The 26,073-nt window shown below is 36.8% G+C and overlaps 4 protein-coding genes across 4 annotated transcripts; 1 reads left to right on the forward strand and 3 right to left on the reverse strand.

Annotated features, from left to right (window-relative positions):
* Positions 1 to 630: 630 nt before the first annotated feature.
* LOC105832343 (cytochrome P450 4V2) lies at positions 631 to 5,270 on the forward strand. Its single transcript, XM_036293123.1, has 12 exons — positions 631 to 1,190; positions 2,204 to 2,316; positions 2,574 to 2,658; positions 2,783 to 2,971; positions 3,044 to 3,107; positions 3,308 to 3,461; positions 3,539 to 3,608; positions 3,900 to 3,991; positions 4,057 to 4,125; positions 4,221 to 4,398; positions 4,775 to 4,954; positions 5,022 to 5,270. The coding sequence occupies exons 1-12, from the start codon at positions 1,028 to 1,030 to the stop codon at positions 5,192 to 5,194; spliced, it is 1,530 nt and encodes a 509-aa protein (XP_036149016.1). The 5' UTR covers positions 631 to 1,027; the 3' UTR covers positions 5,195 to 5,270.
* Positions 5,271 to 7,939: 2,669 nt separating this feature from the next.
* Positions 7,940 to 18,674, reverse strand: LOC105834356 (endothelin-converting enzyme 1). The gene is made up of 18 exons (XM_036293124.1): positions 18,061 to 18,674; positions 13,246 to 13,346; positions 12,939 to 13,100; positions 12,723 to 12,806; positions 12,385 to 12,599; positions 12,018 to 12,215; positions 11,608 to 11,718; positions 11,373 to 11,514; positions 11,174 to 11,288; positions 10,855 to 10,948; positions 10,591 to 10,764; positions 10,295 to 10,395; positions 10,116 to 10,174; positions 9,981 to 10,032; positions 9,629 to 9,696; positions 9,414 to 9,553; positions 8,978 to 9,145; positions 7,940 to 8,877 (listed from the first exon to the last, which is right to left on the reverse strand). The coding sequence occupies exons 1-18, from the start codon at positions 18,081 to 18,083 to the stop codon at positions 8,704 to 8,706; spliced, it is 2,181 nt and encodes a 726-aa protein (XP_036149017.1). The 5' UTR covers positions 18,084 to 18,674; the 3' UTR covers positions 7,940 to 8,703.
* A 150-nt stretch (positions 18,675 to 18,824) lies between these two features.
* LOC105834359 (vang-like protein 1) lies at positions 18,825 to 24,132 on the reverse strand. Its single transcript, XM_012676774.3, has 5 exons — positions 23,577 to 24,132; positions 23,296 to 23,479; positions 22,503 to 23,097; positions 22,259 to 22,417; positions 18,825 to 22,147 (listed from the first exon to the last, which is right to left on the reverse strand). Exons 2-5 carry the CDS (start codon positions 23,427 to 23,429, stop codon positions 21,311 to 21,313), a joined length of 1,725 nt encoding a protein of 574 aa, XP_012532228.1. The 5' UTR covers positions 23,430 to 23,479; positions 23,577 to 24,132; the 3' UTR covers positions 18,825 to 21,310.
* A 137-nt stretch (positions 24,133 to 24,269) lies between these two features.
* On the reverse strand, positions 24,270 to 25,926 carry LOC105834357 (40S ribosomal protein S3). The gene is made up of 4 exons (XM_012676773.3): positions 25,775 to 25,926; positions 25,083 to 25,405; positions 24,824 to 25,011; positions 24,270 to 24,485 (listed from the first exon to the last, which is right to left on the reverse strand). Exons 1-4 carry the CDS (start codon positions 25,805 to 25,807, stop codon positions 24,301 to 24,303), a joined length of 729 nt encoding a protein of 242 aa, XP_012532227.1. The 5' UTR covers positions 25,808 to 25,926; the 3' UTR covers positions 24,270 to 24,300.
* Positions 25,927 to 26,073: the final 147 nt, after the last annotated feature.

Here is a 26,073-nt window from a genome sequence, read left to right on the forward strand (position 1 = left end):
TATTTTCTAGTACCTTTCGTACTCAAGTTGCGTCTACTCTCTAGTTCTAAGCAGCGTTACGTTTAAGAAATTTTATACCTCTTCGTTTTGCAATTGCATTCAACCTGCGTATACTACATAGTTGTAAGCAGCGTTAACTTGTAAAAGATTGTTCCTACCGCAACGAATTGTGATATTATTTATAGCCACTTAAGTGCCTATTGTAAACATTCTCTCCATCGTTAACACTCGGGGGGGAGTGTGTGGCGACTAGCCATGCGCATCTATGTATCGCATGACCCGCGCCTACGTGGCGCTGTGGGTCCTTCTTCTTCCGGCGGGAAATTAGTCCGCCATTGGTCTCGCGCTCCGTTACACGCCTTACCGGCGTGCTCTGTAATATCTTTCCTCCGTTCCAATAAAAGTTGTTACTGTTGACTCCAGTGTCCTGTTAGTTATCCCGGTAACACACGGAAGTCGTAGGGACTTCCGTGCGACGATCCCTCACACGATCCTAATTTAATTACGCCACGTGCGTGATAACATTCATACTTATCCCTACACGGCGCGCGCACGTGTCGCCATCTGCCAAACGTCGGAGGGAGCAAGTGCGAGCTGTCGGTACATACATCGCGGTAAAATTTTTTTTGTTTTTGTTTTAATTTAAAACGTATTAGGTATCAAAGAAATTACTGCGATGGCAGAAAATAAACATATCGCGTGAGAAAATTTCATGTAATTGCATGATAGTTTTATATAGCTCATTGCAATTCTTTTCATTATAATTAATATATCATATATTTACGTATTATATTTTATAAATTTTATCAAAAGTAAAAGAAGTAAAAATATATTATTGTTTTTATACTCAAATTGCAAAAATATACAATTATCTTAATTAATGAAATAAATATAGTTACTTCCTCCTTCTCCCTCCGTCAATTTTTTGAAGAGGAGGAGACATATATAAGCGTCGACGAATCGATGACAGCTGCATTTGGATAGTGACGTTCTTAATAATCTACTTTTATTATTATTATTGTTCAATATGACATTTTTAAGTGTTATATTCATTACTTTGATACTATGTGGTGCAGTAAGTTACATTTGGACATATTATCGTCGGAAGTCCACTACTAAAGAAACAAACATTTCGGATAGCTCAAAAATGTTGTCAAACTATCTTAAAAAATACCAAGGAACTTCTGACGGTAATATTAAATAATAATATGCTTAATTTACAAAGGAAAAAAAATTTAATTAGCATGAAAAAAAAATTAAAAAATACTTTAAAGTTTAGAATAAAATATTTTTTATTCACCATATAGTATTTAATTTTAAAAAATGTATACAAATTCTATTTAATAAAATTGTAGTGTTTGACACTTCTAGTATAATGTAATATTTATATCAATAAATAATAAATAATTTTTAGAAATATTCAAAACTGAAAATGTATGTACTTGTCCCACTACATAATAGCTACGTCGCGATTATATTAATATAGCTGTTCAGTTGTTGTCCAGAATGACCTAGACCTATCTGTTAATTTCACGTTTTTTTTTTTGACAAATAAATATGTTAATTGCTTCTTGTTAATTGCTTCGCGCATATTTTCTTTCTACAAAATCTCTACTTCATAAATGCCCAAACATTTTTAACGAGATTGGCATTGGACAATTGTGACAACCAATTCAATTGATTCACGTCAGTTTATTTTTTCTATTGAGTACAAAATCTTTTATTTTTTTGTATTACTACTCAGTAAACATCGATATCTTGTAGAAATCGAAAAGACATCTTATTTAAGACATTTCTAAAAAATATCTAAGAAGATTTTTAAAAAACATTATAAAAGTACAAATTGTTTATTGATGATAACATAACAGAATGCATAAATGAGACAATGTCTTTATTATAAGCTATATTTTTTGTAATTGTTTCTTTAACTGCTTCTTATCTTTAAAAAAATTTGTACAAACTTGTTATTAAAATTTATTACTATTAAATTAATTACTAAATGTATGTATACGAAGACTAAGAAAAACACGTGCACGCTATTATATATGTTATATAGATATGCTTGTCAATGAATTATAAGACATAAATATAAACAATTTGAAAATATATTTTGCAAAATTATTTTCTTGAATACTAATATGTAAATAGTATACTTTGCAATTTGTATAAAAAAAATATGTAAAAAGACATAAAATATTTTTAGATTTATTATTTGCTTTAAACTATATTGGAAGTTTATATCCATCCCCATTCGCACTACCTAAGTTTATAGGTATGAACCCATTTGTTGTAATATACAAACCAGAACAAGTAAAGGTAAATGAATAACATTTTATTTTTTTGTATAAAAATAAAAAATTTACTTTAAATTATATTATATTAATCCCAGATGTATATAGCATAATAAATTCATCAAAAAGTATTTTTCAGTTTAAATATCTATATTAATTATCCAAATAAATTAAATTATAATTTAATTATAATAAAAATATTATTAATTATATATATGCATATATATATTGTACACACACACACACACACACACACACACACACACACACATAATATTGCAGATAATCTTACAAAGTCAACATTGCTTAGGAAAAAGTGAAATGTATAAATTTGGCATATTTGGCATAGGATTACTAACAGCTTCTGGTAAAGTGTATTTAGAAGGATAAATTATTTTAAATTAATTGCTTTTTTATAATTTCTTATAATTAGTTAGTCTTATAATTTCTATTTGTTTATTACGTTTTATAAGAGAAAATTAATCCTTCAGAATCTGTATGGAATCAAAGTCGAAAAATAATGACTCCAAGCTTTAATCCAAATGTATTACAAGGATTTTTCAATATATTTATCAAACAATCTTTAATATTGAAGAACGAATTAGAAAAAGTTGGAGCAAATGGAAATGAAATTATATTTCTTAAATATATGAAAATGTGTGCTTTGGAAATTGCATTTAGTAAGAATAATTGCTAAATAATTAGACAGATGTACATTATTATTTAGAATAACAAATTTTGTTTTCATAAAGGTACCATAATAAGCGATAATATGGAATCAAATAAAAAAGATGAATACTTCAAAATGATTACAAGGTATTATTTCTTAATACTTGCAAATGGTGTATATAAGAATGTTTTTATTTAAATATGAATTCAACAAAATTTTTATACTTTTAGTTTCAAAATCTTATTATCTAACACACGCGTGCGCATATATATAGTACATTTTATATGTACATACGTACACATATATTTTCAATTGTAGAAGTTTATTTTTAAAAAATTTGTTTTAGATTAAAAGAAATTTTGAAAAATAAAATATATTTGTTATTGACACGAAAAAATATAACAAGTTACATATATTATTTTAATACTTTATATAATTTTACGGCCTCTGGACAAGAACAACGACAGATTTTAAAATCAATAAAGTCTCTTATTAATGAGGTGTTTTGAATATACTATTTAATATTTTATTTTTTAACGTTTTACTTGTTTTACATTGTATATTTTATATGCAATAGATAATACAGCAGCAGCAACAACCTGAATTAAATAAAATTTATACGACCAAGACAGAAAACCATACAAATCGTAAGTATATCACATTTTATATAAAACCAATAATTTATGGTATTGTAGTTTATATTGTTTTATTATATTGTTTTATATTGATATTTATTAGTAATATGTATATAGACAATTTAAAAGTTGCATTTAAACTGAAACACATTAAAGTGCAGTATGTACTTTTTTAAAATAAAAATTCTTTTTTTTAAATGTGTAAACGTAATCTTTTAATAGAAAAATTATGTAGGATATTTATTAATTTATTATTATAAGGGATAATTAACAGTTACCAATTTATTAATTTATTTAATATAGATAAAACATTCCTCGACATTCTGAAAAAATTTAAAAATAAGGACTTTACAGATGAAATAATTTATGATAATCTGATTACGCTTCTTACACTGGTATGTTAATTCTGCATACAAACATATTTTTATGTAAATAATAATATTCTATTTTTTCTTATTAGACTAGTGATACAATTAGTGCTACTGTAGACTTTGTCGTCTTTATGTTAGCAAATTTCCCCAAAATACAAGTATGTATAATGACACACACACACGCGCGCGCGCACGCACATACACAATTACATCGTGTCAATATAAAAATTTATTTTATTTAACTTTATAAAAGGAAAAAGTATACAAAGAATTGACAGAAATTTATGGTACAGAAACACTGATATCTGCGCCAGTAAAATATGATGATTTACAACATATGCATTATTTGGATCAAGTTATCAAGGAAACGATGAGACTTTTTCCTACTATTCCTATAATTGGGCGACAATTAACAAAAGATGTATATATAGGTATATCTTTTTATAAGCAAAAGCCAATGTTAATAATAATTACGTGCAATAAAGTATAATTGTTGTTATAATTATACTTTATTGCACGCAATTAAACATTAATTTCCAGAAATATAAATATTATAATAATAGATTAGTCATCATTGATAATTATGCGTGTTAATTAGAAAAATATTAAAAATTTTAAAACTTTTAGGAATGTATATTTTGATCAAGATTTAATAAAATGCAAAATAGAAGTTATTTTAATTTTAGAAAATATCTATTGCTTCAATTTTGCATGAATTTGTAACAAAATTTGCTTAAACAATAAAATTTAAAGTGGCTTACTTATTTATATTGTAATAATATTTAAGTACAAAAAGATATGTTTCAGGAGATTCTACTTTACAAAAAAATACTAATGTTATCATATCACTTATGCTGATGAATCGAAAGGAACAGTATTGGCCCAACGCATTAAAATTTGACCCAGATAGATTTCACCCGGAAAGGATGAAGGATTGTTCTTCGTATTATTACATTCCTTTTAGTGATGGACCAAGAAATTGCATAAGTATACATAAATAAATTACTAAGTATTGCGATAAAAATTGATTTATATATAATTAACAAATTTTTAGGTACAGAATACGCAATGATTTCCATGAAAGTTATTCTAGCTACTTTAATACGAACATTTGTATTCAAAGTAGATAACAACATGCAAATGAATGTCATGCGATTAACGATGAACGACTTAACGTTATCAACTGTTAAACCTTTAAAGATTAAAATAAAAAAACGGGATATTTAATAAAGCCCTAAAAAATATATTAAATAAAAGAAAATGCTTTTTTACATATTATAGCAATTAATACTATTACTACTATTAATTTAATCTTTAATTTTTATTTCTATATTTAATTTTTAATCATAATTATATAATACTTTACAATTGTAAAAATACATAACATAAAGAAAAAATATTTTGATCTGGATAATTGACGATTTCTTTCAATCAAATTTTAATAAATCAAATGTTAAAAAATTTGGTAATTATTCAGAATAACGGACCACCTTTGGTACATTTTTAAATCTTTTTCGTTTATAACTTTTCTTTGGACTTTACCGACTAAAAATTGTTATTTTTATTACTTTCTAAGCATAAGAAGCCATTACAAAAAATTTCTATTTTGCCTATTTGGAAGCGTGGAGCCGTGGTTCGGAAAAATTACCAGTATTTTAATTAATTTTATACTCTGTATTAGGAAGAAGCAGATAAAAAATTAACAGAAATATATAGCATTACAATTCTAAAATCTGCACCATAGTCCTGCTGAGCATTTCAAAATCAAGATTGAAAAGCGGATTCTTTAATAAAACGGTATATAAAAATATATTAGATAATGAAATGTGTCTTTGCAAAAAAATTGTATGTATTGCAAGGATCAATATTAAAATACAACTTAATTTTAAACTTGCTCTTTAAGTTTAATTTTTTTTAATTTAATCGTAATTTGTAACACTTACTGTAACACGTGTTGCATCTAACATATAATATAACGAAATAAAATATATTTAAAAATAGAACTCTGAAGATTTATTGCAATTAATTGATTAGCGTTTTAATCTAATTGATTAGCGTTTTAAGACATTAATTCAAGTTTTCTTTATAACATCGGGAGTGGTCCTCCTGCGAGGCCCACTTTGGCACCTCAGACCGAGTCCATTGTGCCTCCCCGTTGTCAGCTGCCCTAGTGGAGCCGCGCTTCTTTTCAGAAACGGAGCAGCTCCTCCACAGGCAGCTGATTTTGAGGCAATAGATCCATGAAATATGTATGACATTTAAATATTATTTATTATTGCATTATAGCAAACATTTCTACATTATATTTGAAGTAAAATTTTGTCACAAATCTATTACCCCAAATTTAAAAGTTTATTCATCACTCACCGATCGATGTGCAGCGGCAGAGATATTCAGCAACGTCGCTACGATGATTCTGTAACAAACAAATGCAAAGTCCAAATTAAAGCACGACAGAAAGAACATTTAATATTGAAAAAAAATATACGGTTTGCAACTCTGTACTTGTGTTTATTAAGTAATTCAAAATTAAATTCAAATTAAAACAGAGCTCGCGACTATTAATATTAGATGAGAGATAATTGTTACGGATTAAACTTTTTATTTTTTCAATTATTTATGTAATCATCGTATAATCAATATTTTTCGAAAGAAAAGAAGGTTATAAAATTAAAATTGTGTAAAACTTTACGTGACGTTATCTTCTTTATAATTTATCAAGGAAAACCCGAATAGAAACAAAACTAATAATTCTATGCAAATAATAATGATATTCACCCCAAGGTTGCTCTGCCGGGGCTCGATGCCTTTCCTGGACCTCCTCCTCCTCTCAGAACAGGCTGTCCTTTCTTGTCACGAGACACTCGCGAAAAACACTCGCGATTATTAAAATTACAATCGCGCGAGGACTAATTAATTGTTAGAAAGTCTTTCGCGCGACATCCCAATGCGTCACCCCACGTTTATAACTCCCACGATATGATTTCCAGTTCGGAGAATGCTCCGGAGCAGCACTTTGAGTCGACGAGTGCGGAAAAACACAACGGAACTAACACGAAACGTCAAGCACCGCGCAGAAGAATACAAAATTACAATCGTATTAAGATCGTAATTAAGAATTCTCACTGTTTAGTGCCGTTAATCGTTTGCCGATGTTAGAAACGTGTATCTCAACTGGCTCGGAACCGACAGCGCCAAGTGGTTTTGCCAGCGTTTAGGCGCGTCGATCCGGCTTAATTCACCTCGTACGCGAAGCGCACTTGGCGCGAGAATGTCGCAAGAAACAACGCCTCGATGAGCATTCCATACTGTCGAGATCTCGAAAGTGCCACCCGGTCTGTCGAACTAAGAAATTATTCTAATGGGAGTTATGCAAAAAGTCCTTTTAGTCCTTTTGTTAAACGGCACTCCCGAAGCAAACGCGCGACGCGACGAACCGGCTACGGTTCGTTTTCAATTCAATCGGTCGGCACTCCCGAATCGCGTTAACGCGGCGCGACAAACCACAATTTTACGACGGCGTAATAAGTGCAATGGGTACAGTTAGCTTCCCCCACAGGTATTCAAACCCTCGGGGTACTGAGCCCTCCCACCACGACAAGGTCGTACCCGTGGGAGGGAAGATTTCTTCTGAACATCTATGCAAATTTTAATTTGCTTATAAAAGAAAAAAAAATTCCGAGCATACATCAGGCTATCACTGTGATGTGGTGTTGATTTAGATAGGACTCTTTTCTTATATTTTTATATCTTTACATTGTTTTTTATTGTAGTTTTATTTTTATATACATAGATCTATTGTTAAAGTAATAATTTTGTAAATTTTAATAAGAAAATAATTTGCATTCTAATAAGAGCAAAATATTATCAAAATAGATATAAATTGTTTATGGTAACATAATGACATGTAATGAGACAATGTCTTTATTGCAGTCTATATTTTAGATAATTGATTTTTCCTTATCTTAAAAAATTATATAAACATGTACATGTTTGCTCGTATACTTATATTGTTTCGTCCAGTTTAAAAAAATAATAATCGACGTTGAAAAAATTTAAGAGTGTTAAAAGAGTATTAAAATTTATAATAATAATAAATAATAAGCTTTTATAAGTTAAATAATTAATGATAATAGCACAAATGATAATAATTTACTTGCTTTATAAGCCGCTTATTTTAGTCACTTAATTTCTAAATCATAATTTTGTAACACATGCCATTTAGTATATAATAAAGAAATAAAATATATTTATACTTATAAGTCATTGAAAATTTATTGTATTTAAATCTAATTGGTTAGTCTTTTAAGAAATGAATCTTTTTTTACGTGCAATTATTATAACAATAAAAACAATTAATAATTGTCAGTGTATAAATATTACTTGCAGAGATAACTTGCTTTATATATTATTATATATATACATATAAGAAAAGATAAAATAAAAACGTTAAAACAAACCTTACCTTTTATAACTCCTAGACATATACATTCTACCATTTTCATACGATATATACTTTATTTATCAATTAATGTTAAAAACTTAACGTAATTTGCATTTTTTATTAACTATATACTAGGATATATGTTATATATACAATTAATATATGCACTATATTTTTACACTATTTTTACAATATATTTTACAAATAGATCGTTTACTTCGGCCAGATAAAAATTTTAAGCTGTATAATTATTCGCATATACAATTTCACATATGATTGATTCATCGTCCTGTTACCACAAACTACATTTCTTATCCGGGTTCATTCCCTTTCCTGCCGGGCAATTGTAAGCTTTAGAAAATTCAGGGAAGTTCGAATAACTGCCCCGTACTCTCGTTTCTGGCATGGGATGTTCATCCATCTGGAGCAATCGTATTTGTTGCGGCGTAGCATTTTGACAGAAGGACTGAAAGAGTTTAAACATTAATGATAACTCCTATTTTCTATTTACACTGATCATCTGTCGAACAATATTTCCGATATGGTTTCCATATTGCAATACTTACCTGCGCAAAACCCATAAAGAAAATTTGATCGTCATTGTAATCCTCCAATCCTTGCAATCTCAACTCAGGCTCGTTTAGTCTCGCTTTTCTGTTCTTATACGCATAATACGCAGCTACAATACCAGCGGAATCACCAATGTTCTCACCTAGTGACAATTGTCCATTTACCTGCCAAATTTCAACGTTCATTCAAAGAAAAAATATTTCCAAGAGCAAAAAAAGTTTTAAGCAGCGTAAAATACGAGTTTCAAGATTTGTAAAGGATCAAAAGACGTAGAAAATAAAACTAAAATAAATTTTAATCTAGAAAGATCAGAATTGATTTCAGCTAAACGTGATTGTTATTTGCTTCTGGCAAATTTATAATAATATATTTAATTATATCTTTTATGTATTCAATAAATTTGAATTTTTCTTATTATACACAATTGCTCACATGAACGCCTGAGTCTTCCAAGCCTGGCACCAAATAACTATTGTACTGATCAACAAAGCATTGTGCTAATTTCTCGTATTTCTCGATAGTTGACTCTGTCCACCATTCTACGGCATTGCCATCTTTGTCGTACTTACGACCTGTAAAACATACATTATATGTATATGTATACATTTATACATGATATTTTGGCAAAAATGTCAATCAAAAATTACCAGAATTATCGAAACCGTGATTTATTTCGTGTCCGACAACGACTCCTAAGCCTCCATAGTTCATGAATCTATTGAAAAATTATACAAGTTGAAAATTCAAAAAATTTTGCATAAAGACAATCACATAAAAAATTTAAATTTAAATTTAAAATAATGACACATGTATAATTATACTTTTAATAGAATTTTAACTGTATGTGATGTTAAATGTAAATAGAATATATGTGCAATCTATTTCAATAAAATCAATTAATTTTTAGAAAACAATAATTATATGAATTATTTATCTCCGAACTGAAATGAATACATATTCGCATAAATTCACATCGTCTACAATCACATAATTACTTACGCTGGACGATTTTCATCGTATACAGGATTTTGCGTTATAGCAGCAGGGATAACTAAAAAAAAACAAGTTAAAAAGTTAATTCCGATCGTCAGAACTGCGTAAAGTAAAGAAAATACAGATGTTTTTAAATTTCACCAATTTCGTTGCCAGGTGGATTGTAATAAGCGTTTACAATTGTCGGTTCCATAAGCCACCTATAAAAAATAAAGTTATAATTGTAAAAGTTTTGTGTACTGTTCTATTACAATTACTTTACTTATTTAATATACATATATAGATAATATTAAACTAAAGAAGGATTGAGGAAGCCTTACTCGGTTTTGTCGACAGGTTGACGCAGTTTGTTTAAAACTTTCCTGAATTCGAATTTAAACACATTTATTGCACTTTCAAGATATTCCGAAGTGAGTGTTAACTAAAACAAACGCACATAACTTTAAAATTATAATTTTTTAATCAAATTATTGACAATAGAGAGAGAAAGAGACAAACATACTTGTAATAACAATTTTTTATAAAAATATTATTTTTTAAAAATAAAAGCCGAATATTATTTTTTATATTTATTGCTTAGGTATTCATAAAATATTATCATTATCAGTATACTTACACCATCGTAATACTTATCAATAGCTTCGTTACTGTACCAATCGGGGATAAGGATTTGCTTCCTCATGCTTTTTAATTTCTCGTGAGACACGTTTTTTGTAGGTTCGTCCATCCAAGTAGACGCTGTGATTTGTTCGCGAACGACATTTGCTATATCCGTAATCATTTCGCTAATCTGAAGTAAATAATTCATCGAAAGTTACACAAAATTTGAACAGTTTTGTTTCTATTTGTGTTTTTTCTGTGTACTAATATTACAACTTACTTCTTTTTTACTCTCGAGTTGTACATATCTCTTGGCATACTCTTGTGAGATAGCCTTGTGTAAGTTGGCTTCCTTCTGCAAGCATTTCTTCCACCTTGATAAAGTAAATTCATTTAATTAGTATCAGTTTAATTAACATTTACACTCTTCTAAGGAAAAAATATATGACAAATTTTGAAGAGACAAACTTAACAATTTCTGAGTAAAAAATTATAATAAAACATAAGCAATTGTTAAGAATGCAAATAAAGTTAAACGTAATATTCACGTGAAAACAAGTAGTAGAATATATTTATAGCGAATGTGATTAATTAATTACCTCAAGAACTCTGGTTTCTTATTTTTGAACTGAGCGGCAAGTTGAACAGCAATTTCTTCCGTACGTTCGGTGTAAGGTAACAATGTTCTGATTACATTCCATTGCATGTAGTTTACTGTAAGTAAATTACGTTATTGTGAGAACTTTGCCCGAGAATTCGTGACACCTTTTCATATAGAACTGCCGTAAATATTCTTACTGATAGTACGACTCGGCGTTCGTTCCAATAAAGGTACCAGCAAAGTAAGATACTTATACGCTTGAACGATAAGCTTCTCAGATGATTTGATCTTAATTTTTTCTGGCGCAAAAAGTTTCTGAATGTTATGAAGCCAGTTTATCTGCAATAAAAAAAGAAGTGCAAGAAAATAATATAAATACAATAAATAATGCATAATTTGATTAATAATTAAATATATAAAATTCTAACCGACCTTGCTCCTTATTTTAGGCCTTTGCTCATCATACGCATGTTGCAATTCTTTGATAGTTAACGGGTTGTAGATTTTGTCGACATCTCTACTGTCTTCGAGACTTAATGTCAGCTGTGGATGTTAAAACAAACAAAAATAGAATAACACATTAACATAATTGGCATAATTGATTTCTGATGTCTCATTAAACAAAATAAATTCCTCTTTTTAAAATAAAACAATAAATAAAGTTCTTTTTGTAAATTATTATAAATATTTCTAGTGATATAATAAGATTAAGCCAATAAAAAATAAATCCTAAAAAAAAATTTAATTTATGAAACAGAAGAGTTGGATATATGTTTATCATTCCAATTTTAAAGCAAAATTTGAAAATGAGAATTTCAATGTACGGTGATTATAATAACAACCTTTGCCAATTCAATCTCAAAATCCACGATGTCAAGCGCATCCTGACTGAGCGTCTTATCCTTGATGTACGCACCGCTATCCTCTACAAAAATACTCGCAACTGTTTCGATATAGGATTTATAGGACATCTTCTCCATAAGATCTTTTTCGAAACTGATTAGGATGTCGCGTGGAGCGTAAAAGTTAGGCTCCATAATCTGAAAAACATTAATTCTATGCAAAAATATTTCTTTTATCGCCTCATTTTCCAAATCTTTTTCTTTTTTCAACAAATAAAAATATTTACAATTACTATTATAAAAAATACATCCATAAATAATTTTATAACAGTAACATATATTTTGAAGTTTTAAATAATACACGTACCACAATGGCGTTAGTGTCGGAATTTTTATCATCCACCGACACTGCTATTCCATAAAGGCCATTGTCGAACATATTAGCCTGCAAAATGTCGCTAACTTGTTGCCACATTTTATATCCCTTCCGTTTCCATTCCCTAGAGGACATTGTCATTGGCCACCCGCCATTCTTCTGCACAACTTTGCTCAGGGCACTGATACCGATTTTCTTGAGTTCCTCTAAAAACCAAAGTTACTTAATTACCTCTTTTACTTGCATTTCCAACATTAAAATTTTTTTTATTTTGAAGAAAAGAATTTGTTTTAATATGTTCTTTATAACCCATAACCGATTATACATACCGCTATCCATACACATGTCATATAGCTTTCTCGCTTTTTTCAAGGAAACCGTGTCATCTGATTTGGAAGCATCTTCCATGATTTCTGAATAAAGAAACAATTAATTGTACACAAGCTTAAAATTATAGCGTATAGCAATCAAATTAATAATTGAAATATTTTTATTTATACAATACGTGCTAATTTCTAATAAATAATAGTTAAATGATATTGTACCTTTAATTTTTTCTGACGTTTTCTGACTGATAATCGACAGCGAGCTGATTCTTGGATACGACATATTTGCCGGATTATTTTTTATCCATTCGCCACAGGCAAATTTGTAAAAATTATCGCAAGGATCGATCGTACGATCAATATAATCTGAGATCCTTGACGCTACAAGAAATAACTTATAAGATAAATCAAACTGGATAATATATAATACATCGTAAAAGAAAAATTTATAAACATCGTGAAAGAATAATGTTTAAACACCAAATAATCTATGAAATAATTAAATGACAAAAATGTAAACATGTACCTTCATTTACACAATCTTGCGTGGTACACAATTTATAATCTTCATTTGTATCATAATTGCTTGGAGCTGTATGTGAACACGTTACAGCTAGCAAAAAGGCTCTGTAAATTTTTTTAAGAAACAAAAATACATTTAATTGAGTGAGGAGTGAGTGAGGAGTGAGTGAGTGACTGAATGAGAGTAAGTGAAGAGTGAGTGAGTGAGAGTGAGTGAGAGTAAGTGAGAGTAAGTGAGTGAGTGAGTGAGTGAGGAGTGAGTAAGGAGTGAGTGAGGAGTGAGTGAGGAGTGAGTGAGTGAGTGAATGAGAGTGAGTGAGGAGTAAGTGAGAAGTGAGCGAGAAGTAAGCCAAGAGTGAGCCGGGAGTATGCCGGGAGTGAGCGAGGAGTGAGCCAAGAGTGAGCCGGGAGTGAGCGAAAAGTGAGCCGGGAGTAAGCCGGAAGTGAGCCAGGAGTGAGCCGGGAGTAAGCCGGGAGTGAGCCGGGAGTGAGCCAGGAGTGAGCGAGTAAGTGAGCGAGGAGTGAGCCGGGAGTGAGCCGGGAGTGAAGCCGGGAGTGAGCATGATGACCGGGAGTAAGCCGGGAGTGAACCGGGAGTGAGCGAGGAGTGAGCCGGGAGTAAGCCGGGAGTGAGCCAGGAGTGAGCGAGGAGTGAGCCAAGAGTGAGCCGGGAGTGAATCCAGGAAGTGAGCGAGTAAGTGAGCCGGGAGTAAGCGGAGTGAGCCAGGGAGTACTGATCCCGGAGTGAGCGAGGAGTGAGCGGAGTAAGTGAGCCGGGCAGTGAGCCGGGAGTGAGCCGGGAGTGAGCCAGGAGTGAGCCGGGAGTAAGCCGGGAGTGAGCCGGGAGTGAGCCAGGAGTGGGAGTAAGTGAGCGAGGAGTGAGCCGGGAGTGAGCCGGGAGTGAGCGAGGAGTGAGCCGGGAGTGAGCCGGGAGTGAGCGGGAGTGAGCCGGGAGTGAGCCAGGAGTGAGCCGGGAGTGAGCCGGGAGTGAGCCGGGAGTGAGCGAGGAGTGAGCCGGGAGTGAGCCGGGAGTGAACCGGGAGTGAGCGAGGAGTGAGCCGGGAGTAAGCCGGGAGTGAGCCAGGAGTGAGCCAGGAGTGAGCGAGGAGTGAGCCAAGAGTGAGCCGGGAGTAAGCCGGGAGTGAGCGAGGAGTGAGCCGGGAGTAAGCCGGGAGTGAGCCAGGAGTGAGCCGGGAGTGAGCCGGGAGTGAGCCAGGAGTGAGCGAGTAAGTGAGCGAGGAGTGAGCCGGGAGTGAGCCGGGAGTGAACCGGGAGTGAGCAAGGAGTGAGCCGGGAGTAAGCCGGGAGTGAGCCAGGAGTGAGCGAGTAAGTGAGCGAGGAGTGAGCCGGGAGTGAGCCGGGAGTGAACCGGGAGTGAGCGAGGAGTGAGCCGGGAGTGAGCCGGGAGTGAGCCAGGAGTGAGCGAGGAGTGAGCGAGGAGTGAGCCGGGAGTGAGCCGGGAGTGAGCCGGGAGTGAGCCGGGAGTGAGCCGGGAGTGAGCCAGGAGTGAGCGAGGAGTGAGCCGGGAGTGAGCCGGGAGTGAGCCAGGAGTGAGCGAGTAAGTGAGCGAGGAGTGAGCCGGGAGTGAGCCGGGAGTGAGCCGGGAGTGAGCCAGGAGTGAGCAAGTAAGTGAGCGGGAGTGAGCCGGGAGTGAGCGGGAGTGAGCCGGGAGTGAGCGGGAGTGAAGTGAGTGAGCCGAGGAGTGAGCCGGGAGTGAGCCAGGAGTGAGCCGGGAGTGAGCCAGGAGTGAGCGAGTAAGTGAGCGAGGAGTGAGCCGGGAGTGAGCCGGGAGTGAGCCAGGAGTGAGCGAGGAGTAAGCCGGGAGTGAGCCGGGAGTGAGCCGGGAGTGAGCCGGGAGTGAGCGAGGAGTGAGCCGGGAGTGAGCCGGGAGTGAGCCGGGAGTGAGCCGGGAGTGAGCCGGGAGTGAGCGAGGAGTGAGCCGGGAGTGAGCCGGGAGTGAGCCAGGAGTGAGCCAGGAGTGAGCGAGGAGTGAGCCGGGAGTGAGCCGGGAGTAAGCCGGGAGTGAGCGAGGAGTGAGCCGGGAGTAAGCCGGGAGTGAGCCAGGAGTGAGCCGGGAGTGAGCCAGGAGTGAGCGAGTAAGTGAGCGAGGAGTGAGCCGGGAGTGAGCCGGGAGTGAGCCGGGAGTGAGCCGGGAGTGAGCGAGGAGTGAGCCGGGAGTGAGCGAGGAGTGAGCCAGGAGTGAGCCGGGAGTGAGCCGGGAGTGAGCGAGGAGTGAGCCGGGAGTAAGCCGGGAGTGAGCCAGGAGTGAGCGGGAGTGAGCCGGGAGTGAGCCAGGAGTGAGCGAGTAAGTGAGCGAGGAGTGAGCCGGGAGTGAGCGGGAGTGAACCGGGAGTGAGCGAGGAGTGAGCCGGGAGTGAGCCGGGAGTGAGCCAGGAGTGAGCGAGTAAGTGAGCGGGAGTGAGCCGGGAGTGAGCGGGAGTGAACCGGGAGTGAGCGAGGAGTGAGCCGGGAGTGAGCCGGGAGTGAGCCAGGAGTGAGCGAGGAGTGAGCCGGGAGTGAGCCGGGAGTGAGCCGGGAGTGAGCCGGAAGTGAGCCAGGAGTGAGCCGGGAGTGAGCCAGGAGTGAGCGAGTAAGTGAGCGAGGAGTGAGCCGGGAGTGAGCCAGGAGTGAGCCGGGAGTGAGCGAGGAGTGAGCCGAGTGAAGTGAGCGGGAGTGAGCCGCAAGTAAGTGAGCGAGGAGTGAGCCGGGAGTGAGCGAGGAGTGAGCCGGGAGTGAGCCGGGAGTGAGCCGGGAGTGAGCCGGGAGTGAGCCGGGAGTGAGCCGGGAGTGAGCCAGGAGTGAGCCAGGAGTGAGCGAGTAAGTGAGCGAGCCGGGAGTGAGCCGGGAGTGAGCCGGGAGTGAGCGAGGAGTGAGCCGGGAGTGAGCCGGGAGTGAGCCGGGAGTGAGCCAGGAGTGAGCAAGTAAGTGAGCGAGGAGTGAGCCGGGAGTGAGCCGGGAGTGAGCGAGGAGTGAGCAAGGAGTGAACCGGGAGTGAGCGAGGAGTGAGCCGGGAGTAAGCCGGGAGTGAGCCAGGAGTGAGCCAGGAGTGAGCGAGGAGTGAGCCAAGAGTGAGCCGGGAGTAAGCCGAAAGTGAGCGAGGAGTGAGCCGGGAGTAAGCCGGGAGTGAGCCAGGAGTGAGCCGGGAGTGAGCCGGGAGTGAGCCAGGAGTGAGCGAGTAAGTAAGCGAGGAGTGAGCCGGGAGTGAGCCGGGAGTGAGCCGGGAGTGAGCGAGGAGTGAGCCGGGAGTGAGCCGGGAGTGAGCCGGGAGTGAGCCAGGAGTGAGCGAGTAAGTGAGCGAGGAGTGAGCCGGGAGTGAGCCGGGAGTGAGCCGGGAGTGAGCGAGGAGTGAGCCGGGAGTGAGCCGGGAGTGAGCCGGGAGTGAGCCAGGAGTGAGCGAGGAGTGAGCCGGGAGTGAGCCGGGAGTGAGCCAGGAGTGAGCCAGGAGTGAGCGAGGAGTGAGCGAGGAGTGAGCGAGGAGTGAGCCGGGAGTGAGCCGGGAGTGAGCCAGGAGTGAGCGAGTAAGTGAGCGAGGAGTGAGCCGGGAGTGAGCCAGAAGTGAGCGAGTAAGTGAGCGAGGAGTGAGCCGGGAGTGAGCGAGGAGTGAGCCGGGAGTGAGCCGGGAGTGAGCCAGGAGTGAGCCGGGAGTGAGCCAGGAGTGAGCGAGTAAGTGAGCGAGGAGTGAGCCGGGAGTGAGCGAGGAGTGAGCCGGGAGTGAGCCGGGAGTGAGCCGGGAGTGAGCCAGGAGTGAGCCAAGAGTGAGCCGGGAGTAAGCCGGGAGTGAGCGAGGAGTGAGCCGGGAGTAAGCCGGGAGTGAGCCGGGAGTGAGCCAGGAGTGAGCGAGTAAGTGAGCGAGGAGTGAGCCGAGAGTGAGCCGGGAGTGAGCCGGGAGTGAGCGAGGAGTGAGCCGGGAGTAAGCCGGGAGTGAGCCGGGAGTGAGCCGGGAGTGAGCCGGGAGTGAGCCAGGAGTGAGCCAGGAGTGAGCGAGGAGTGAGCGAGGAGTGAGCCGGGAGTGAGCGAGGAGTGAGCCGGGAGTAAGCCGGGAGTGATTCAGGAGTGAGCCAGGAGTGAGCCAGGAATGAGCAAGTGAGTGAGCGAGAAGTAAGCGAGGAGTGAGCGAGTGAGCGAGCTGGCGAGTGAGCGAGGAGTGAGCGCGTGAGCGAGCTGGCGAGTGAGCGACGAGTGAACGAGGAGTGAGCGAGTGAGCGAGGAGTGAGCGAGGAGTGAGCCAGTGAGTGACTGAGTGTGTGAGTGAGTAAGTGAAAAAAGGTGGAAGAGAGGGAGCAAACGAGCGAGCGTAACTAGATAAATATGTAGCTAGGTAGCTAGGTAGCTAGATAGCAGTAAGTATGCAAGTAGGTATGTATGTTGGTATGTATGTATGTAGGTAGGTATGTAGGTATGTATGTATAATTAAACTTTACATTTTTTTATTTAAAATTGCAGAAGACGTTTGATTAATGTAAACAAAAGATAGAGAAAATCAAATTGCAATTATTATTATTTTTAAAGTAAAAAGTCAAATAGCGCGCGCGCTTGTAATGTTCTAGTTTATATAAAAAGTACAATATAAAGTTACGAAGAATTTAGTAATAGTTAGATTTAGTAATAGTTCGTTAAATAGTTTTCTGAATTAATTATCCTGAATAACATATTAAAAATGTTATATATGTTAATATTTAATACGTGTGTGGGCACATAATGTTAGAGTAAGACATATTTTTAACAGCAATTTATAATATCACAATTTATTATTAATAACATACATATGTGTTTAATATTACTATATTAGAAATAAATATTATATATTAATAAAACTTACATTAAGAAATGATATATCTGCATAGTGATACTATAATGCTTCAAAGAAGCAAATAGTATTTTTTACCGAAATTACACAGCACTGTTCCAGTGAAGACCAAAGAATTTTCTTCACAGAAAAGCCTTTATATGCAAGTTCATTAATATATCATGGAAAGATTTGAAGTGATATGATAAGACATTAACACTATCACACATCGATGTTACACAATCTCACATCGATGATGTATTCAAAAAATTTTATACACATAACTTTTATATGTGAAATAATATGTCAAAGCACTTGTTCAAATATACGTTTGACGTTTTTTAATATTTGCGGTAAATATACAATACATACATAAATAAAGTCTTTATTCAGATCTACCTTTTGATCTTAATTAAAAACATCGGTTAATTAAAATTTTGAATTTTTCTCAAAACAAAATTTTATTTTGATACATATTTATTTTAGTTTGCACACACACACACGCGTGCGCGCGAGTGTACGCGCGTGTGTGTATATATGTGTCACTTTACATGTGTAAGCGTATCTATTAATTCTTTATTACAATTTTTTTATACATTCAATACAATATATTCTTCCAATATATAAACTTCTTTTTAATCATTTTATTATAAATTATATTTTTAATGTTTTTATTATTATACATAATTTATTGTTTATTATATCTAATACTGTACTGGAGAAATTGCAACAATTCTTTCAAACAAAATTTTGGAATTTGGAAACGAAAGGAAGGAGTTTTCATAAAAAAGATTTTATTTTATACATTAAAATGTATATTTTATCTTTCAAATAGTACACAGTCATCACGAGCACACATAAATAAAAAAAGACATTCATAGCAAAAGCTCACGTCAGTGAAAAAAAATACATACTCATAAGAATCTCAAGTTACAAACAAATTATATTAATCTCCTCAATTTAAATCCAATGTTTTTTAAGTCAAGATGCTTCGAACTAGCACAGTCTAAAAAAATTACAGATGTTTTTTACTTTCATCTTGTACAATTTACAAATGTAGCGAAGCGTACGATATCGGTGAAAAAATTATACAAGCATAAAAATACGTGTGCTTATTATAAACTGTACGCTTTCTTGGAAAGCTCATGTCCTCATAGAAAATTTACGCTTTTACTTTTTTTATTAATCTTATTACGACGATGAAGTCATATAATCTCCGAATGTGATAAAGAAATTCAACAATGTTAATTATTTCTCAATATAAAAATCTCACTTTTTTCCATTATTAGACTTGTAATTTATCGTCGTCTATTAGTCCAATGATAAAAGATTTGTACGAATATATACATATATATCCAATTATAGAATTTCTGTTTACTATATACATATTAAAGAATACGTAAATTTATATCTGATTATCAAATAATATGCTTAAATCCGCATAGAGATACGCGTCAAGAGATATGTAATTAATGAGTTTTAATTATTAAATTATATTATTATATATGATCCACAAATTTAATTATTCACGTTTAAAATTACTTTCACAATTTACTCGTAAATGTTTGTGCTGAATAATCATTACAATAGCTATGAATTAAACAGGAAGACGAAAAACTGTGATAAAACAGTTTGATGAAAAAAAATTTGACTAGTATATAAAATTATTTTCAAACTTTATTTGTGCGTAAAGCATTTTTCTAATGCTCTTTCTGTATTATTAGCCAACATTTAAGAGTAAACAAAAAAGGATAATTTATACGCGCACAGCATGTATATAGATATATAAATTATCGATAGATCATAATTCTTATCTAATCACAACGCAGAAATGTTTTGCATGAACATTGAGGAGAACAAACTTAACAGATCCAATAAATTGTATTGGAATCTTTTATAATATAGTAATTCGTTCATCATTCGTGTGTATGTATATCTACATACTAAGTAAATACTATATCAAAGTAAAATAATATAAAAAAACGTTGAAATACAAAAATTAAAACTATAAATATCAAGTATATGTGTTTACTGTGCGTACTGTTACATTGCAGAACACAAGATACCAAGATATGAATCCTATATTTTTCCCTTAACAATAAAATGTATAAATCGCGTGTGCTGCTATATGTGCATATATACGTATGAACACATACATATGAATTTTATATATTTAAAGCATATCTCCTTCGTGTAAGTACGATATTACAAGTATCGGTTTATCAAACTAAGGAATGTATAAGAATTAATGTAAATATATCAGTATAAATATTTAATCATTAAAACCCTTATCCATTGGATTCTTCAGAATTGTTCAGATTCCTTCTTGCAAACTTTCGGAAATGTATAAAATACATTTGTAAGGTAATAGATTAGAAACATATTCTATACTTGTCTCTGTTCTAGAACAGAAAAGTATTCTTTATTTTTTTTCTAAATCAATGTACTAGTATTATTTTAAAAAAAGTTGTATATATAATAAAATAAAAAATTTATCATATATACTTATTCAAAAATACAAAAGCGAAATTATAAGTCCAAATAGACCCAATATTTATTGTATGCTTGACTGTAGGCAAACCATTTTAATATTATCTGTAATCTATATTTTGCCTTAAAAAATAAAAGTATGTGTATATATACACATTAAAAATCAATTTAGATATATTTAAGGTGTGCATATATACAAATCATGATATGCAATGGAATAAATAAATGTATGTACGCGTGTGCGCATGTTTTAAAGATAAAAAAAAACTGAGTATTTTATATTATAGTACAAACTAATTATTACCCCGTAATAGTTTCCTGAAAATATGTTGAGAAGTATGTATCACTTATTAATGTCATGAAGTTGTTAAGAAAGTGATGGAAAATTATTCCTATCTCTTTCTGTTCTGTGCTTCTCTCAGTCTATTTAAAAATCTCTAAATACTTACAACTTACAGTTGTACAATCCATGCTTAGTGAAACAAGTTTTAGATGATAAGATTTATTTTTCAATTTTATGAAAATTCTGCGAAGAATTTTTGAACCAAATGAAATTTAATCAAAATAACGATTAAAAAATATTTGCTACATGAAATTTAGTATCTACAATGTCATGTTTTCAGTACAAAATAAAGTTTCTAATAATATTCCTGTCACAAAAAAAACTTTGTATTAAACATCATCTCATCTAAAATGTCATTTGTGCTAAATCTTTTCAAGCATATTTGTCTTGGAGATATTTAAAAGAAGTTTAATTTCATCTGCATCGGAAGATAAGACTTATTCCTTTATCTTAAACAGAGGTTTCTGAATTCAATCGCAGAAGAAACTTATTCGATTTGGGATGTGCTAATTGTTCGGTGAGATTAAAGTGTGGCAATCTGTATGCCGTACACAGAAGCGCTACTTCGCCCTGCCTCAACTGAAACTCACAACCGTTAGCAATCGAGCGAGAGGGTAGCTCGCCTTCACATACCAATGCCCAATGATGTGATCGCTTTTGTCTTTCTTTCTCATTTGATAGAACCGGGCTTGCGGCGAAGAATGGTTCCAAGAAGGCGCGCGGCGCCGCGTCCTGGGCCAAACATCGAGCGAGTCGGTTCAAGATAGATTCTACCGAGTGACGCGGTTGTTGCCGAGTGATTCTCAAGTACTTTTGCAGAGCTCTCGCCATAGAAGGAAATACCGCTTGCGCGGCTTCCATAGGGTCCATCGGCCCGGGATTTGGTGCAGACTCCACTTCGGAGTGCAAACGTTTGATATGCGCGAACGCCTCCTCCGCAGCGGTGATGAGCCTTGCGCGGCGCTTTCGTACTCGTCGCTCGTAATCGTGCTCTTCATAAAAGCGCTCATTGTGACTCGAGTCGCGGCGACGCGCCTGTGCCGCCAGAACCGCCCGGTCTCCGCTACCGCCGCGCGACTGCATACCGCCGGTCACTCCGCCGTCGACCTCATAGAACTTAAAACTCGATTGCTTCCTACCAGACTTCGAAACCGGCAGCCTTTCCAAATACGGATTGTAAATCGGAAACTCCGTGTAATATCTCTCCAGAACCCATACGGCTGCTCTCTGTATCGATAACTGGCCGATCGCATAGGACCTCGATTCACCGTCCGGTGATCTAACGACCTACAAAATGAAAGTACAACATGTAATGCACGTATGTAATTGCAAAATATGTATTTCACAATGTATTTCAGATGTCATTGAAGTAGTGATGTGAAGAACACACTTGCGCACCTTAAGATAAAACGTAGGCTGTAGATGACGAATTTCAATAAGGAGCACTGCGGTGTAGTGTATAAACAAGAGCGTATTGGCAAGGGTACCCGCGTAATTTACTAAACTTTTGTACTCTGTTATCTCGCCATTGGCAACAGTCTTAGCACTCTCGGTGACCTGAAAAAGTATCACAGGCACTTTAATAACAATGTATATATTTGCAAAGATAGTCGCGAGAATCAGGATTGTTTTATTTTATTACCTGTACAACGTAAAAAAGCCAATAAGTACAAATGCACAGTGTGGTGAGCAACAGCACTCCCGCCTTGAACAAAAATATGCGCGGCATAGTGGCGGCTCGTGGGCGCAGGAACACAGCCCAGCTACCAATAACCAGTAGCACCAGCTTGAAGGCCAATCCCAGCAGTTCGCCCTTGCACTCGGCATTACACGAAAGTAGGTGCAATTTCTGCTGCATCGTCAGTACCGTTGTCGAGTCGGGAAAGAATCCCAGTTTAGGCAGAATAACCATGGCTATAGGACTGAGGAAGGCGCTTATCCCAAGTATCATCGCTACAATTGGACCAACGTAGCGATTGCAGCTAGAACCGAACGTGCCATCGTTCTCGTTCGGCCAGTGGCTCACGTCCTCAGTCGACTCCGATCTGTCAGAGGTATTGCCAGTGACGGCCGTAGTGTTCTCACCCCAATTCTCATCCTGTGGCAGTATCTGCACCTCGATCACCTCCTGACCCAGGTTGTCCACGCTATCCCCGCGGACGTTCACCGTCGTTTGAAACGGTGCCATTTCGCTAGTGTCCAAATTCGGTCTCTCCTTCCTTTGACTTCGATTGCTCCTGTCCTCACAGAAAATTGCTGATTAAAAAAAAATAAATGACATCTTGGGCAGTCGCCCCAATTTTTATACTAACGAAATAATTCGCTAGTATTCAGTCGCGTAATTGTGGAACGCAAAAAGTAGACGCATATATACAACCAGAAAAATCTTGAAACGCCGATCTCTTAAGGACGATCAGGCGCAACTTATCAGGTACCTGGCGGTACGATGAGAATGCTGCCTGTGATGCTGCTTCGAGCTGTGGGATGATCGATGATGCTTCTGGGAGCTTCTGCTGTGGTGGCTATGGCTATGCTCGCTAGCCCCGGACTTCACGCTCTCCGTCTCCATTCCACGACAAAGGCTACCGCCCGCTCGCTACCCCACAAGAGCATACCCTCCTACGAACGCGGACGAACGACGGACACATGTATTAACGTGCGAGATACGCGGCGCAACGTAATTCCTCGCTACAAAACGTTACGTCCGCTCTCTGACCTCGTATTTCAGGTTCAGGTACGCTATCGCCGCGCGTCCACGGTCCAGGCATTCTCGGAGCGTCGTGGCGTCGCGGTCACGTGCACCCTTGACATTCCGCCTGTTCGATATTCCGACTGGTCGGGACTGGTGGAACCTGAATACCTAATCTGCCGGCCTGGTCAACCTGAGTCGACCGGTCGAGTACCGTGGCGAAAACCGCGGCCGCTCGGCGTTGTACGCGTAAAAAACGGACGCCGACACGCCTAACGTTTTATTATTCCCACCCCCTCCGTTCCGGCTCCAGGCGACCGGGCTACCACATTCCGTGGTAATTGCGGCGATTGAAAACACTGCGGCGTCTCTAGGGGAATTTTATGCTGACGATTACGTCGCGAGAAAGACGAGAGACTCGCGCGTCCTTAGAGACTCCTGAGCATACCGTGCTTATGGATTATCTACATCTACAGGAACACCGGCTTGTTCCCAGTCTAGTTACGTTTTCCTGTTACATGATCAAACACTTCAAAGATTGAAATAATTTTGTTAATTGTTAATATCCTAATGTAACTTCTTTTGACAATTGAACGTTATACTTAAAAAAATAGATTAATTATATAAGCAAAAATTAATTAATTATAACTCATTAAACTGTCTTAAGGTACATTGTTTCAAATTTAAAAAAATGTAAGGTTTTTTTTAGTAAAACACATCTTTCTTTCAAAATGTATTTCGAATGATTGTATTACACGACGAGAGGAGTGGGTGGAGGCATCTCTTTGGACGCCTTCACCTCAGAACTCGGAACAGATGGAGGTACCTCTTCCTTTGGCTCCACGATAGATACATAATCTGGAAGTGGTTTCTTCGGACCACTCTTGCCATTGGGATCCCAAGGAAGCATGATTTTAACCTTGATACCTAATACTCCTGAAACATATTACAAATAAAATATAAATGCATAGATCATTTTATAAAATATAAACTTTTGAACATATATTAAAAGCAAAAGATACATGTGTTCAAATATTAAGCTTATAAATGCATTATGTTGATAATTAACTCTGCCTTAGATTTTACTGAAATTAATATTATTTTGATTACGAAAGAGTAAAAATTCAACTAACAGTTTCCATATTTTTAAGAATTTTTTTCTTCTACTTTATCATTTTCAACATTTAGAATAAATAAAACATTATTATAATATCAAATCTTGTTTAATATAAGTAGTACCAACCAAAATTAAAGAAACGACAATGCAATCATACCTTGACGAAGAAGCACATGCCTGGTGGCAGTGTTGACGTACTCGTTAGTCGGCTCGCCGGAATGTATCATGAGACCGTCGACAAATTTCATCGATTTTGCCCTCTGACCACGCAACTTACCACTGACAACTACTTCGCAACCCTTGGCACCTGATTCCATGATGAAACGCAAGACACCGTAACACGCCCTGGATCAAAAATAAAAGCTCCATAAAAATTGTAAGATACAGTTAATATGAAAGATAAAGCTATAATTTACCTTCGCACAGCAAGGCCTCCGATCAGTTTGTACCGAAGGGACTCTGCTTGCGCGATGGCGCACAAGCCACGCGTGGCAACCTTCTCGGCGTACAGCTCGACGTTCTGCGGCTCCTTAAAGTTGAAACGTTTCTGCACTACAGAGGTGAGCTCTCTGATCCTGCGTCCCTTCTCGCCGAGCACGCTTTGCGTGTGGGTGGCCAGCAAGATGATCTCCGTCCGGTTTGGCGTAACGCGGACTTCCACGCCCGAATAGCCATCCTCGGCGAGTTCACGAGTCAAAAACTCGTTCAGCTCGGCCCTGAAGACACCGTCTCCTACAAACTAAAGATAAATGGAAAAAATATTAATATCGGCAACTCCGATCTTTGATCTCTATCACCATTTTAACCTCCAAATTTATTTTTTGAAATAAATCATAAACATGCAAATATCAAATATGAAACGTTGCGGAGAACATAAAAACAGACAGATTTCGAATCCATAAAATTGTAAAATACATTTTTAAGTAGTTTTGTATCGAGACACGTGGAATTGTGTGCAGATCCACGTGTAAATGAAAATGTCGTTAAATGCTAAATGTCGTCTAAATTTCGACGAGATATTATTCCGAGAACTTCCGGGATCGCGATATATGCGGTAATAAATGTATTTTTAGATCAAATATATCATAAACTCTTAAAAATTACTAACCTTTCGCTTCTTCGATATCGAACGATTCTCCATGTTCGACTGAAGTTTCGCAAAAGGAGGTTAAGACGGTCCGTTCTTTTCCACATTCCAACAGGTTGACAACAAAGGTGACAGAAAATCACTAGATATTTAAACCAATAAAATTAATTTATTAATAAAAAATATTAACATATAATAATTAATTAATCAACCCCTATAAATTAAATTAAAATTTGACTAATCGAAAACTACTCTCAAATTGAGTAAATTTCGCTTTGCTTAGTAAAAAATTCCAGTCCAATTTGGTCCAATCCCAGACT

This window comes from Monomorium pharaonis, chromosome 10 (genome assembly GCF_013373865.1).
Source record: "Monomorium pharaonis isolate MP-MQ-018 chromosome 10, ASM1337386v2, whole genome shotgun sequence".
Lineage (NCBI taxonomy): Eukaryota > Metazoa > Arthropoda > Insecta > Hymenoptera > Formicidae > Monomorium > Monomorium pharaonis.

Bases quoted from the DNA above. Each gene is read 5' to 3' on its own strand.
- LOC105832343 (XM_036293123.1), top strand. From the start codon at position 1,028: ATGACATTTTTAAGTGTTATATTCATTACTTTGATACTATGTGGTGCA. The intron at 2,317-2,573 runs GTAAATGAATAA...ATAATATTGCAG, and splicing joins ACAAACCAGAACAAGTAAAG to ATAATCTTACAAAGTCAACA. The intron at 3,609-3,899 runs GTAAGTATATCA...TATTTAATATAG, and splicing joins GACAGAAAACCATACAAATC to ATAAAACATTCCTCGACATT.
- LOC105834356 (XM_036293124.1), bottom strand. From the start codon at position 18,083: ATGCAGATATATCATTTCTTAAT. The intron at 10,949-11,173 runs GTAATTAATTAA...TACTTTATCAAG, and splicing joins AAGAAACCAGAGTTCTTGAG to GTGGAAGAAATGCTTGCAGA. The intron at 10,396-10,590 runs GTAAGTATACTG...CGTTTGTTTTAG, and splicing joins TTGATAAGTATTACGATGGT to TTAACACTCACTTCGGAATA.
- LOC105834357 (XM_012676773.3), bottom strand. From the start codon at position 25,807: ATGGAGAATCGTTCGATATCGAAGAAGCGAAAG. The intron at 25,012-25,082 runs GTAAATTATAGC...TTTTTGATCCAG, and splicing joins GGAGGCCTTGCTGTGCGAAG to GGCGTGTTACGGTGTCTTGC. The intron at 24,486-24,823 runs GTATGATTGCAT...AATATGTTTCAG, and splicing joins GCATGTGCTTCTTCGTCAAG to GAGTATTAGGTATCAAGGTT.
- LOC105834359 (XM_012676774.3), bottom strand. From the start codon at position 23,429: ATGGAGACGGAGAGCGTGAAGTCCGGGGCTAGCGAGCATAGCCATAGC. The intron at 23,098-23,295 runs GTACCTGATAAG...CTGTGAGGACAG, and splicing joins CATTCTCATCGTACCGCCAG to GAGCAATCGAAGTCAAAGGA. The intron at 22,148-22,258 runs GTGCGCAAGTGT...TTCATTTTGTAG, and splicing joins AGCCTACGTTTTATCTTAAG to GTCGTTAGATCACCGGACGG.